The 14,392-nt window shown below is 41.1% G+C and overlaps 1 protein-coding gene across 4 annotated transcripts; it reads right to left on the bottom strand.

The window, feature by feature from the left end:
- Positions 1 to 1,911: 1,911 nt before the first annotated feature.
- Positions 1,912 to 10,270, bottom strand: RDH16 (retinol dehydrogenase 16). Of its 4 annotated transcripts, none has more exons than XM_074269940.1 (5): positions 10,156 to 10,270; positions 8,163 to 8,479; positions 4,182 to 4,440; positions 3,481 to 3,644; positions 1,912 to 2,376 (listed from the first exon to the last, which is right to left on the bottom strand). In XM_074269940.1, the coding sequence occupies exons 2-5, from the start codon at positions 8,473 to 8,475 to the stop codon at positions 2,159 to 2,161; spliced, it is 954 nt and encodes a 317-aa protein (XP_074126041.1). In that variant the 5' UTR covers positions 8,476 to 8,479; positions 10,156 to 10,270; the 3' UTR covers positions 1,912 to 2,158. The 4 variants fall into 4 exon arrangements, with proteins under 4 accessions (XP_074126041.1, XP_074126042.1, XP_074126040.1 ...); XM_074269941.1 differs by lacking the exon at positions 10,156 to 10,270 and adding an exon at positions 8,786 to 8,914; XM_074269939.1 differs by lacking the exon at positions 10,156 to 10,270 and adding an exon at positions 8,582 to 8,720.
- Between the last annotated feature and the right edge of the window lie 4,122 nt (positions 10,271 to 14,392).

Here is a 14,392-nt window from a genome sequence, read left to right as displayed (position 1 = left end):
TATTTGTCAGTAATACTAAAATTAAGGGCATGACTATCTCTGTGAGGCAGAGTGGAAGAGTAGGTTATGAGATGGACGGTCTTGGAAATTTAAGGGAGCTAAAGCAACATTAAGATGTATGTTAAATTCTCCTAGTGTGAGGACAGTTGAGAACAAGAAAAACAAAACAAAACAAAACAAAACAAAACAAAACAAAACACTATGAGCTAGGAAAGAAGGATATCCTGGAAATGGTCATTAGATAAAGGCTACTAGAATCTGACAAATTTGGATAACATGAACCTCAAAGGACAGAAGTTAATTTGGAATTGTGGTTGAGAATTTGAAAGTGGCAATGGGAAGCAAGGAGTTTTCCAACTATATAATCAATGAGTCAGGGAATATTAGTCAAAGTGAAACCAGTATTAGCAAGGATTGAATGCCATCAGCAAAGAGCTAAATCTCAATGATTGACAGAAGACAGAAGGAGAGAGAAGGAAAAGAAGTTTGCTAATGTGGAGCAGGGATTCCAGAGGACTCAGCAGAGTCTGGGAAGATCTTAAAGTCAGATATTATATAAATATGGAGGGAGAAGAGAACAGAACAGGAGGAGGATGGGAATAAGGAAGTAGATAGTTAGAGATGGGGAGTTTGTACATAGGCAGTCAGGGATTTAGAATCACTGGACTAGAGAGTCACATGAACCTCTGAGAATGAGTCCAGAAAGAATATCTGTGGTGGAGAGATCTATTAAGGGAGGCAGATGGAGACTGTTCAAGTTCTCTCTCAAGGTTCAAGTACCCATGTAGTGGTTGGGGTCTAGGTCCGGCTGAGGGTTTATGGTCTCTGCCAGGTCTGGGGAAGGCCTGGAATAGATGAAGTCCTGGAGTTGGGTAGCCTGGATATAAATGAATTTTTGAGTGCTGGTGAAAGCCCTGGGTTAAAGATGGAATTACCATTTTCTTGGTGGTAGTAGTGGGTAGGGGTTAACCCCCATGATGAATAAATCCAGCCTGTCTGAATTTGAGGCTATGGGGTCCCTGAATCATGGGCTAAATAATATCAGTAAGTAAAATGCTTTGTAAACCTTAAAGGATAATATAACTTCTGACGTTTATGTCATAGAGTCAGATACTACTGAAAAATAACTGGACAACCCACAGGACATTCAGTTTTAGATTCTGAGATTTGGAACATAAGATTTGGTGGTGGTATAATTACCCAGACAGGAAAGCTTCAACCAATCAATCAGTCAATCACTCAGTACTTAGTGAGCACCCACACTATGTGCAAGACATTGCACTAAGTTTGGAGATCTGCCTTCAGGAAGCAAGGTGATTCATGCCATTTTAGAGAGGCTAAATCTGAGGTGCAATTAGGTCATCCCAGTAAATTGGTCATGTGAAAATCAGTGGAGAGAATCTCTGAGGATTGCGAGTCAGCTAGACAGAGAGGACAACAGCCAGTCTGAGTAGATGCAGTTCCCAAGTAAGAGAATGTAGGAAGAGAAGGAAAAAGAGAAGGCACGTTCTTGAGGGGAAGAACCATCAGTGGGGGTTATCAGTCTGTCCCAGGTACGCTATCCCACCCTGCTGGGCCAAAGCTTCTCTGGACACCTGTTATTTCTCTTCTTGGAACATCCATACGCTTTCTTCTTCTCTGCTATTCTACCATCATTCTGCCTTGTATCATAGTTATTTATGTCTGTGTCTTTCCTGTTCTGCTAAGCTCCTCAAGGCTGCTAGATGGCCCAGTGCATCAAATGTTGTATCCAAGACAGAAAGATCAACATTCAAATCAAGCTTCAGGAGCTTGTAAGCTGTGTGGCCCTGGGAAAATCACCTAGCCTCAGTTTCCTCATCTATACAGTGGGGATAATAATAGAATCTATCCCTCCCCCCCACGTTGTTGTGATGATTAAACAATATAATATTTGTATTTTGCAAATGCTGTTTTATTAGTAGTATTATTACTAAGGACAGGAACCAGGTCTTACTCATATTCACATTCCTACCAGTGCCTAGCACAGAATCTTGTGCATAAGAGGTACTGAATAGATGTTTACTGGGTTTTATTCTCTCTAGGACTCTTCTTCTGCCTCCTGCACACCAAACTCTGACTTAGGAACTGCTTCTCCCCTTGCCTTATCGTTTGCTACTCCTTCCGTCTCCCCATGCCGTCACAAGGCACAGGCGGGCTTGGGATAATTCCACGAAAAAATGTAATCCACTAGTCTAGTGGGCAAGTAGGATAGGGGAAGAAAGAACAGAGTGGCATCCCAGCCGGCTGAGTAGCGGGTACGTGGATGATGAGAGGTCAAGGCGTGCTCCAGACAGTTGGTCACTAGGGAGAGGTCTGGTTGGCAGAAATTCTGCATGTCATGAGTAGATTGGAGAACTATGGGAGAAAGAGAATGAAAAGGGGACGGTTAACCCTGCTTGGATTGTACCGCCCACCATTCTTTTCCACCCATCCCTCTGCTTTTGCATGACCTCTGGAATAAGGGGACAAAATCCTAGTCCTTGTTTGCATTGGCAGAAGTCACATTCCGTCCCATAGCTCAGGCCCAGAGATGAACCCACATTCCCCAGACCGTGTACCTGTACTCAGCAACCAAGAGAAGGGGAAAGCAGCTCGGGATCTTATATAATAATAATTTTCACTATCATTATATATATTTCATTATCTATGTAGCTATAGCTATATGCTGTGAGGAGTTTACAATCTAATCCTGAGTTATGAACCCGCAAGTCTGAAGTTCATGTGTGGTCACAGACTCTCTCTGGCTCTGCAAGCTTGGGCTAATTACTTCTGTTTGCCTCAGTCTCCTCAACTAGAAAATGAATATCACAGTGGCACCCACCTCCTAGGGTGAGTGTAAGAGCCAAATGGGATGATAAGGATAAAGGGCTTAGCACAGTGCTTGGCCAATAGTAAATGAGATATAAATGGTAGCAGTTAGCTATTACTTTGCTGGGCTGTTGTGAGGATTGATTATTTGTAAAAACAAACAAACAAACAAACAAAAAATAGCAAAAAAGCAAAAAAATAAAACAAAAACAAAACCCAAAAAGCTCAGCGCAGAGCTGGTAAGTAATAGATGCCATATAAATGCTTATTCCCTTCTGTGCTTCTCTTAGCAGTGCCTGGCACACAACAGGTGCTTAATAAATGCTTGTTGCCTGACAGAGACACTTCTGTGTGGTTATACGAGAGGTCAGGAGTGCTGTACTCTAATCCTAGCTCTGTCTATAACTGGGAGCCACCTCTTAGAGCCTCCTTTTCCCCATGTGTACAATGTGGACTCCGTGGTTTCCATAACACCTCTGATATTCCTCCTTTAAGCCTCCCTCCCCCCATTTCATTTCTTCTGGCTTCACATGGCTCAGTTTCTTTAGCTCCGGAGCCCATGGAGTTTACTGGCATGGAGGGGGAATGGTCTCTCTTTCTCTCTCCCTCCTCCTGCCAGCCCAGGGCCCTTCCTGGAAGGGGAGGACTCACAGGCATGCAAGAACTTCTGGCCATAACACTGCCTGACTTCAGGGTCCAAGCGTTCCCACAGCTCATGGTAGCTCTGGGAAAAAGTCTTCTCGTTGGTGATGTTGGTCTTGAAGAAACCAGGCTCCACCATGGCTACCTTCACCCCAAAGTGGCGGAGTTCCCGCCTATGGGAGGGACAGAACCGGAACATGATTTGAAAGGCTCTGTCTGAAAGAAGAGGCTGGGGACAGAGAGGGAGGGGATGGGAGAGGCTGGGATGTTTATGAGTGCTTTCCTCTGTAAGGTAGGTCTTGTAAACATTGTTGTCCCCATTCTACAGATGATGCTACTGAGGCTCTGAGAGTCTGTGACTTGCTCAGGCTCACACGCCCTTTAAACTGCCTCTGAGGGCTGTGATGGGAAACCTGGAAAAAATCTCGTCTGCCAATGGGCTCTGAGCACCAGGTGAGCTGTTGTCACACCCCCTCATCACTTCCAAATAATGTTTATCAGGCCTACCTTAAAGGGCCATTATGAGGAAAGTACTCTGAATAGCTCAGAGATATACAAACATGATTATTAACACTAGCATCATTTTTATGATTTTATTAGCAGTGGGCAGTAACTAGGACAAAAGGGATGGGACTTGGGGGAACTATGGAGAAGGGAGTGTGAAGAAAAAGGGCCTGTAAGCCCCCTCTGGTTCAGGGGAAGGGCCTTACCTGAGACTGTCGGAGAAAGCCTCTACCCCGTACTTGGAAATGCAGTAGCCACCCCCAAAGAGAGACAGGCGACCCATCACGCTGGACATGCTGACGATCCTGCCCCGGGCCTTCCTCACCAGGGGAAGCAGATTCAGGGTCACCTCAATCAGCCCAATGAGGTTCACATTGAGCACTTTCAGGAAGTCCTCTATGTTCAGCCACTCATTGGGGGCCGAGGGCAAGGAGATGCCGGCATTGTTCACCAGGCCCCAGAGCCCTGGAAGAGCGGAAGCCTCTGCTGAGGGATTAGCAAGTACCAGCACCGCAATTCGCTCCAGTTCACACCCACCGGAACTCATCCTGGGCATTTTTCTGGGTTCTTGGAAGGAGGAGTCAGTTCTCTTCCCTTCTAAGAGGTTGCACTCCAGTTGGGAAAGAGAAGACTTGAAATTACAAGCCTGAAAGAACCCTTGGGAAATCATCACCTGTTTCTCATTTCTCAGATAAGGAAATCAAGATGTGAAAATAACAGGTTCATTCATGGTCACAAAAATGGTTTGTTGCCTCTCCTTAAATATGCTTCCACAGAAAACAGTTCTGAGGGGAGCGTGGGGACCTGTGGAAGTCCCATGGAAATTCAGAAGCAGGGACAAGCTATAAAGGGCTTAACTAGGGGAGATTCTATAGAGAAGGAGAGTCCACTGAGGTAGTGGTATACGAGCATGCAGATATGGTGAAGGGAATGGTTTCAAAGAAATCTCAAAAGACTTGTGCAAAATTTTCAAATTCCTTGAAGAAGGGATCATCTCATTTGTATGTGTAGCCTCAAAGGGTAGACACTTAATAAAAGCCTGCTGATTGATTAATCTATGCTCCTGTGAAATCCTGACTTTATAGTTTATTAGCTAGGAAATGGAGCTCACCCTTCTGGCCTCAGTTTTGTCATCTATAAATGAAGAGGTTGGACTATTAGAGGATCTTGATTTTTCTTGCACCATGAGCCCTTTGGATTGCACCTATAGATCCCTTTTCAAAGTGATGTTTTTAAACATATAAAATAAAATACAAAGGAAATCAATATTGATGGTTATCCAAATTTTAAAAAAATACCTAAGATCCAATAAAAGAGATAACATACCAAAATTTATGGGATGTAGCCGAAGCAGTTCTTAGGAGAAGTTTTATATCTCTAGATGCTTACTTACATAGAGAAAGAGAAGATCAATGAATTGGGCATGCAACTAAGAAAGCTAGAAAAAGAACAAATTAAAAATACAATGTCTAGGCTAAGAACTCTTGCTAAATGATCTTCAAGATTCTTTATAGCTCTAAATATTATTTTTCCATGATGTTCAGGAAAAACATTCCACTGCTCTTGAAATCACCCGTGGTCCCTTTATTCCCTAAGAATTAGAAGGTCTTTCCAAAGGTCTGACCACCTTTTCCAATGCAATTGATTTTTCAAATGAAGATTTCTAGAGAAGAAGATACCTTCTCTCTCTTTCAGCAAAATCAGACCTTTGAAAGGCCACCTCCTTAGACCTGATAAGATAACTACCCTTCAAACACAGAAGTCTGAGAAGTCTGGAGCCTTTACCTCTTTCACCATTTGGCCTTTCCTGCCCTACCTCTTTTAGCCTTTACTCTTTTCAAGCAGCACCGGGAGCTGTGGGGTCTTGTTTTGTTTACAGGACTGTAGAGATTTAGATGAGAAGATAATTTTATCATTAGGCCCAAGCAGAGAACCAACAGAAACAAGAGGTAGAAGTGAGAGAGGGAAAAGAAATTAGTGAGAGTCCTCAAGCACTTCTGGCAAAGCTGAGCCCTGGGAAGTGAGTTCTGTCCCTCCTCTCTCTACAGGAATTTGTTTTCCTGTTGCTGACCAAAGTTTTCTGAAAGGCCTGGCACATGATGTGCTATTGACTCAACCTTAGCTTCTACTAAAGAGAGCTCTGTCCATCCAACCCAGTTTCCTCACCATTCCTAAAACATGTCAATCCCCATTTCCATCCCCAAACTTTCTGCTATTTCCCATTCCAAACTCCTCTGGAATGTGAGAATCATGGCTCAGGGACTTTTGTCACCCATCCTATCTAGCACTGAGCAGGGCACCTAGCAAAAATAATCTTGGTGAAGTGGAATCTTTTTATTGGAGCAGCTGTGTGACTGGGCTAATTTCAGTTCCTCTATCTATTAAACTGTATAATCATATTTGCAGTAGCCAGGGGTAGTGAGGGCTCATCAGTCAGGAAGTACCAAATGTGCTGAAATCATGCATGTGAAAACACATTGGAAACCAAAAGATCCCATATTAATGGATATCATTATTGTTGTTAAGGGACATTTAAAGGCTTTTCTGTTGGGAGACGGTAATTGTGTCTACTGCCTCCCTCTCCTTCCCCCGCCCCCCTAGCTCAATTCAAAACTTTAGAAAAGTTTTCAGGGAGCAGAGGGATTTTGGGGGAAAGGAACTATTTAAGAGCGGTCAGGAAAGGAATCCTTGAGAGAAGTTTGTACATATTATTGTCTCTCTCACTAGATTATAAACTCCTTGAGAATGTGCTTGTGACAGCAGAACAATTTTCTGCAGGAGGGGAGTATCAAAAAAGACACACCATCAGTATAAATGCAAATTTCTAAGGGCTGGGTTCAAAAAAACAACAGGCCCACTCTAGGATTAAATAGTAGGCAATGGAGTATTTGCTAGATGGTCGATTTACAAGTGATACAAAATTTCTGCCAATTCAGGAGCTAAATTAATTGGCCCTATCATACTGATGTCACCTGATTTTCTGCACTTTGACTTGCTACCATTATCCAAATTCAGGAGCAACTTGAATTTCTGTACTTTCCAATTTAAAGAAATGAAAAAAAGCAGAGAGTAAAGTGAAAGTCCAGAACATAAAGGAAATCATCCTAATTATCTGAATAGGGTCCATCCAGAATCAGCTACACCCAGAGAAGGGGAAATGAGTGTAAACTGTTTGTATTGTTTTTCGTCCCAGGTTATTTTTACCTTCTGAATCCAATTCTTCCTTTGCAACAACAACTACAAAAATTTAGGTTCCGCACACATATATTGTATCTAGGATATTCTATAACATATTTAATATGTATGGGAATGCATGTCATCTAGGGGAGGGGGTAGGGGGAAGGAGGGGAAAATTCAGAACAGAAGGGAGTACAAGGGATAATGTTGTAAAAAATTACCTATACATATGTACTGTCAAAGAATGTTATAATTATGAAATTAATTTAAAATAATAATAATAGATGAACTCCAAAAAAAAAAAAAAAAAAAACCCACAAAAAACCAAAAACTGAATAGGATCCATCTCTTAGACATGCTTCTTCCTCCTTTCCTCTTTACCACTCTCATTGGTGGACTAACAAAATAGCCTCATAAGAAGTCTCCCTTTGATTTTTCCCTCCCCAAAGCAACAATCTAATCAAGTTATTCCTCTGCGTAAGAATCTTCAGCCTCTCCCCATTGCCTTCAAAATAAATATAAACTACTGATCCTGTCAATCAAGTTTCTCCATAGTACTGTCCCCCCCACTTCTATCTTGGGAACTCAACTTTCTAGCTCACCTTGATTACTGAGTCTTCATTCTCATCCTACTATTTCTGTTATCTGTTCAGCTCATACTACTTTTGCTCATCCATATCTGAATTGGACTCTCTCCTTCCCAACATCTGCCTGTTGAAATCTCTCCTCAATGAAGACTTATTTGACTACCCTAGCTAAAAATGATTACAGCTTCTTACACGTTTCCCACAGAGATTTTGGTTCTCTCTGTTGAACTTATTTCACTATTTTTTAAAATAATAAATTATTTGAGTATGTGTAATCTCCATAGGAGCTTGTAAAAGCTCGTTAAAAGTAAAAACTGTATCTTATTTAATTTAGCATAGTACTTTACACATAGTAGGTGCTTTTCAAATGTCAAATTGAATTTTTCTCCAGAAACAAACTGAATGAAGAAATCTAGGTCATACCTTTATTTCCCACTCGCTGCTTCACCCATTGGGCAGCGGCCGTGATGCTCTCGGTCTTGGTTACATCCAGGATCACCGTCTCTGCTCTGCCAGAAGTCTCCCGCCTCAGCTGCTCAGCTCCTTTTTCTGTGAGACAGGCTGCTAGCACCCTCAGACCTCGAAGGTCCAGCTGCTTGGCCAGCTGGTTCCCAAATCCAGAGTCGCAGCCCGTGATGAAGACATATTTGTCCTCGAGATTACTCACCACCTGCCTCTCCTGGTACCGGCGAAAGAGATGGTAAAGGCCGATGAGGCAGGCCAGGTAGAGCCACATGTCTCTAAGAGACAGAAAACAGAGCACCGTGAGACAGGGTCAGTGAAGGAGCAACATTTATTCCTCTGAGTAGCTCTGATTGTGTTCCTTGCCATGAGTCACTAACCTTTTTTACAAAACAGGAGGCTGGCTTCATTGGTAATACTATACTGATGTGGGACCTGATTATTTCTTCAGTGATTTGTTATCTCTACTCCAAGTCTAGCCTCCCGAGGGCCACCCAGAGAGAAAACTCCACCCTTCCCTCTTCCCCCCAATGGGATCTCTCTCGACTAAAATCTTCCCTGGAAAAGAACTGCCCTAGACTTACGTCCTTCTGAAAATTCATTCCTGTGACATAACTTAAGTTTCTAAATACTGCAATATACAACAGACTTCCCTTAAACTGTCAGTTTGAACATTTCTTCAAGGAAAGGACTGTTTTCTCAGCTTTGAATCTCCAACACTCTGCACTGTAGGACTTGGTAAATTTTTGCTCAACAGAAACTGACTTTTCAGTGGCAAGGAATAAATACCCATTAGCCAGAGCTAGGGCAAAAGTATAAAAATGAATTGGCTGCCCTTTATCCTTTGAGCATTGTCTCCCTCTCTATTTTCTGGTAAGCTGATGGAAGGGGGCCAACTTAAATCTGAGGACCTACATTCAAATGCTAACCAGTCCTACTACTTATGCCCTCTCACGAATAAGTGACCTTGATCTTCACCCACATCAGCTCCTTGGTTCCTTTATGATAAAATCAATACACTGGTCTAAATGAATCCTGAGGAATTCTACTCTAAAGCTAGAAGTCCTATTCACTCCTTCCCAATTAACTCAGTCCCCCTAATTCTCCATAGCACCACCCTTCAACTTGAGATAGGAATTCTCCTGGAAAAGGGGGAAGGAAACAGGAAAGAGCAGGAAGAAAAGAATGGGAGAGTAAGGAGGGTAACTTCCTTGGATTCCTTTGAGGACAAGTTTTTTGCAGACCTTAAAATATTTTATAAAATGTTCCCAGCTAATGCCTGCCATCTAGGGGAGGGGGTGGAGGGAAGGAGGGGAAAAACTCGGAATAGAAGGGAGTACAAGGGATAATGTTGTAAAAAAAAAATAAAAATACCTATGCATATGTACTGTCAAAGAAAATGTCATAATTATAAAACTTAATTAAAAATGAAATAAAATAAAATAAAATGTTCCCAGATGCTGCTGCTAATCCTCCGGCTATTTTTCCTGTTCTCCTTTGATATTCATTCAAATGCAGATAGAAACAGTCTTATTGTTGTTGATAAAGGAATTTTTTTTAAAGAATTTTAAAAGAATTAGGTTTGGGGGGGGTTTGTTTTTTTTTTAAGAGTATTAGAAGATGGCAATTGCCCTTCCCTGTTTCTCTCGGGGACCACAAAAGAGGCAGCACTTGTCAGAGGCAAGTCAGAGAGATGGACAAGTTTCTCAGCAATAACCTCTCCTTTCCATGTCAGTTCTTAGTCTCCCTGTCCTCTAGAGGCGTAGTGTGTGAAAAATGGTGGGTAAGCAGGAGAAAGGTCTTTTTGTTCCAAGCTGCAGCTCATAGTCCAAGGCGTCCTACTTCTCAGGCTGGAGGGTGACCAGAGGAGTTGGGAGTGGGGAGAAGGGGGAGATCAAGGACTGGGCGGGCTAATTAATTAATTGTAATACCAATCCCAGGGAAGAAACATTACCTGACTTAAAAGTGTCCAGGTCTGGATCTGCAATTATTTGAATTTAAGATCGATCCTCCCAGAAGAACTGAAGCCCCTCCTCCTTCCTGTAGCAATTGCCCTGATGATCTCTGCCTTGAACTTGGAGGGAAGGGGTAGGGGAAAAGAAATCCAGTAGTGATTGGGAAAGAGATTTCGATTGGGGGGTGGGGAGCAGTGCAGTGGGAGTGAGATGGAACGAGTCCTGCAAGGGAGAGAGACATTTTAGTAGACTGAAGGGAAGTAGGCTGAGATGCAGGAGCTCATTTTTTAAAGTGAAAAATTGCATATTTTATTTTTTCCAATTACATGTAGTAATCAACTTCTAAAAGACTAACTTATTTTTAACATTTTCTTTTAAAATTTTGAGATTCAAATTATTTTCCTTCCTCCCATTCCTTCTCCCATTCACTAAGAAAGCAAGCATTATATCAATTATACATATAAAATTATCCAAACATTTTCATATTAGCCCATATTGCAAAAAAGCAAGAAAAATAAAGCAGGAAAATTATATTTCAACTTGCACCCAAAGTTCATCAGTTCTCTATGTCTTTTTGGAAGTGGATAGAATTTTTTTTTCCCATCATGAATCCTTTAAATAGTCTTGGATCATTGTATTGATCAGAATAAGCCAAGTCTTTCACAATTGAACATCATTACAACATTGAACCATATTGCAAAAAAGCAAAATAAATAAAGTGAGAAAAGCATACTTCAATTTGTACTCATTGTATTGATCAGAATAAGCCAAGTCTTTCACAACTGAACATCATTACAGCATTGCTGTTAACTGTTCCTAATGATCTCCAAGCTGTTCTAACTTCACTTTGCATAAATTCACATAGGTCTTGTCATGTTTTTCTAAAACCATTCATCATTTCTCAAAGCACAATAGTACTCCATAACAATTATATGCTACAACTTGTTCAACCATTCCCCAAAAGATGAGTATCCCCTTGATTTCCAATTCTTTGCCACCACAAAAAGAGCCACTCTAAATGTTTTGCATATATAGATCCTTTTTCTTTTTCTTTGATCTCTTTGGGATACAGACCTAGTGGTGGTATTATTGGGTCAAAGAGTATGTAGAATTTATTAGCCTTTTGAACAAAGTTCCAACTTATTTCCCAGAAAGGTTGAACCATTTAACAACTCCATCGACAATTCATTAGTATACCTATTTTCCTCTCTTTCTTTCCAGCATGTTACTTTGATAGGTGTGAGGTGATTACCTCAGATACTTGTTTTAATTTGCATTTCTCTAATCTATGGTGATTTAGAGTATTTATTTTCCATATGACTATATGTAGCTTTGATGTCCTCCTGAAAATTGCTTCTTCATATTCTTTGACTTTTATCAGTTGGGGAATGGCTCTTGTTTTTATAAATTTGAGATATATTTATTTGAGAAATGAGGTCTTCACCAATTTACTGTAAATTCTTTTGTATTCATCCTCTATAGTATCTTTTAGAAAATGTAATATCTCCTTTAATAAGAATTAGGATTATCCCTTTTAATTAGAGTCTATTTTTGCTTGTGCACTGTCTGAAATCATGACCACTACCCCGTCTCTTTTTTAGTTTATCCAAAACATAATTGATTCTGCACATTATTTTAACTCTGTGTATATGTCTTTCTGTTTCAAGTGTGTCTCTTGTAAAGGACATATTGTTCAATTCTGGTTTCTAATTCATTCTTCTATCTGCTTCTGTTTTATGGGTAAGCTCATTCCATTCACATTAAGGTACGATTACTGTGTATTTTCCTTACTCATTTTGTTGTTGTTGTTGTTTCTTCCTTTTGCTCCCAACCACTCACTGCTCCTTAATCACACTCTCCTTTATTATCCCTTGTAACATGCCCTCCTGGCAGTTACAATTACTAGTCTGCTCTAGGCCCAACAGAGTACCTTTGACCACTGATCTTTGTAGTGTCAACTCTACTCGGCTCACCTCCTCTGAGACTTTCAAAGGTCTCTGGCCACGATCTCTTGAATCTATAGTTTAATAACGAGTAACACGCTCAAGAACAGCCATGTGTAATCTTAAAAGCCTTTATTATACCTACTCACATAATGATCTGACTTGATGCCTGACTTGTTGGTTCCCTAGTGAACACCTGGTCAGAAGACCCATGTGTTCACTACCAAAATCCTTACCTCTCTGGGCTATCCATCCACTTGGCTCAGGGAGCCAGGTTAAAAAGAGCGACTGCTGCCTGCAGTGGGCTTATAAAGGGCCTGTGAGGTCACACACACACAGACAACCAGCAAGAGTCACCCATTACAAAGCTATCTCAACGTGGCCAAGATCCCACCCACTGGGCAGTCCTATATCCACAGAAATTACTTCCTGGCCTCAATCTCCTGTTGCACTGTGTCTGCCCATTTAAAGGGCCCTTACAATTCCCTTCTCTTGTTTTGCGGAAACCGCACATCTCATCAAGCTAAACTTTTAGCACCAGCTATATATAGTTCACTTGATCCATGAGATGACAGAGTGTTATGCCCAAGGAGGTACAAAGCAGCAGATCAGTAAACAGAAGTATGACAATGAGAACCAGGCTCAACCAACAGTGGCCCAAGTGTTCAGCCCATTCATCAAAGTCATACTCGAGATAATAAGCCAAAGAGTTTGGATGCCAATGAGGTAGGATGTCAACACTGAGGTGGGAAGTCAACAAGATAAAACATCACAATTCTAGTTAACAATTAAATACCCGTGAGGTAGGTTGTCACAATTCTAGTTACATTTATCACAGTCCTAGAGCAATTCTAGTTTCTCACAATTCTCTATTGCACTTGTCACAATTCTAGAGCAATTCTAGTTTCACAGGTGCACATAAGCAAAGTCATGTCCAGTAACATTGTCTCAATAACAATGGCAGGTGGGTGTGTTGGTTTTTCACCCACTAATTTAAAAGCATAGTCCTTCAATAGAAAGCATAGGGCAAAGCCTCTCCCCAGGCCACCATATGGCAAGTAGCCACAGGAGGAGCAAGCAGGCCCCTTGTCCATTTACAGTCTTTATATTGCATATCACCCAAGACAGTCCATTTCAGCTGCTACACTGGAATTGTCTGCTGTCTCTGGTGTCACCGTCAGGAGGGGCATTGCTGCCATCAGCTTCTGGAGGGCTGCTGACATCTGGCTGGTCCCTCTGGGATGTTGTCTGGTCCTTCTCTTGGATCCCAAGTTCACAAATGTCTCTGGTGGGGATGAACTCTGCTGCTGGATCTGCACCTAGGAAGGAATGTACCCGGGGCCCAACTTGGGCCTTTCCAAATGCCATCCAGGCCTTTCCACATCACAGTGGAAACAAAGTTGTTGTCAAAAAGATTAACAAAAGTCAGACAAAAGTTAGTCAGTCTGTCACTTAGCTGCACTTTCTGTGTATGCCCGAAGTGCATTGCTAAGGTAAAATGCAAAGAATTTTAAAATGTAAAACCAAAATAACTTAAAAATATAAAATCAAAATAGTAATGTAAAATCAAAATACTTTAAAGATGTAAAATCAAAAGTGTTTAGAAATGTAAAATCAAAATTTAAAAATTGCAAGCAATCACATATATGTATTGCCACATCTTGTGCATATCCCAAAATTCCCTTCTCTTGTTTAGAAGAGAAGATCTTGGGGATAGTCTGTGCAGTAATGACTTTACTAATAGGATTATAAGAAATGCCAATGGAATGGGCAAAGTCAAATTCAATGCAAAAACACCTAAAGGCAAAATATTTGTAAGCCAATCCATAAACTGTCTTAAATGCATGTGAAATTTCTACAATGGAAAAATGGTTGCTCACATGTCTAGCTGCTTCTCCAGATTGGAATCAAGCCATAATGTCCATTGGTCTTAAAACATTAAATTTCAAACCATAAGGGTTTTATCCTTAGGGAGTATAGAAGAGTAAAAGAAAGATAAGCTGTGTAGCCTTCTGCCATGCTCCTAGCTTCCTCTTTAGTTATCACAATTTGCAAATATAAGATTCTAACAGCCTGATTGTAAATGATTTGAAGGTCCACTCTGAAAATGGACACGTAGGGTATATTTATCTGAGCGCTTTCTCACTCGCTCTCGAAGTTCTTAACAGAGCTGATACCTTTTCAGTGGTCTGCCACTCATACAGTTAATGAAAAAAGAACACTCGGCTATATCCCTGAATTCTTTTGCCTAAAATCAAAGTTTGAGTTTCTGATACTGAATTGTACTTCAGGA

Source organism: Sminthopsis crassicaudata, chromosome 5 (assembly GCF_048593235.1).
Source record: "Sminthopsis crassicaudata isolate SCR6 chromosome 5, ASM4859323v1, whole genome shotgun sequence".
Taxonomy (NCBI): Eukaryota; Metazoa; Chordata; class Mammalia; order Dasyuromorphia; family Dasyuridae; genus Sminthopsis; species Sminthopsis crassicaudata.
Note: the sequence above shows the minus strand (reverse complement) of the source record. Positions and strands in the feature narration are given on the sequence as shown.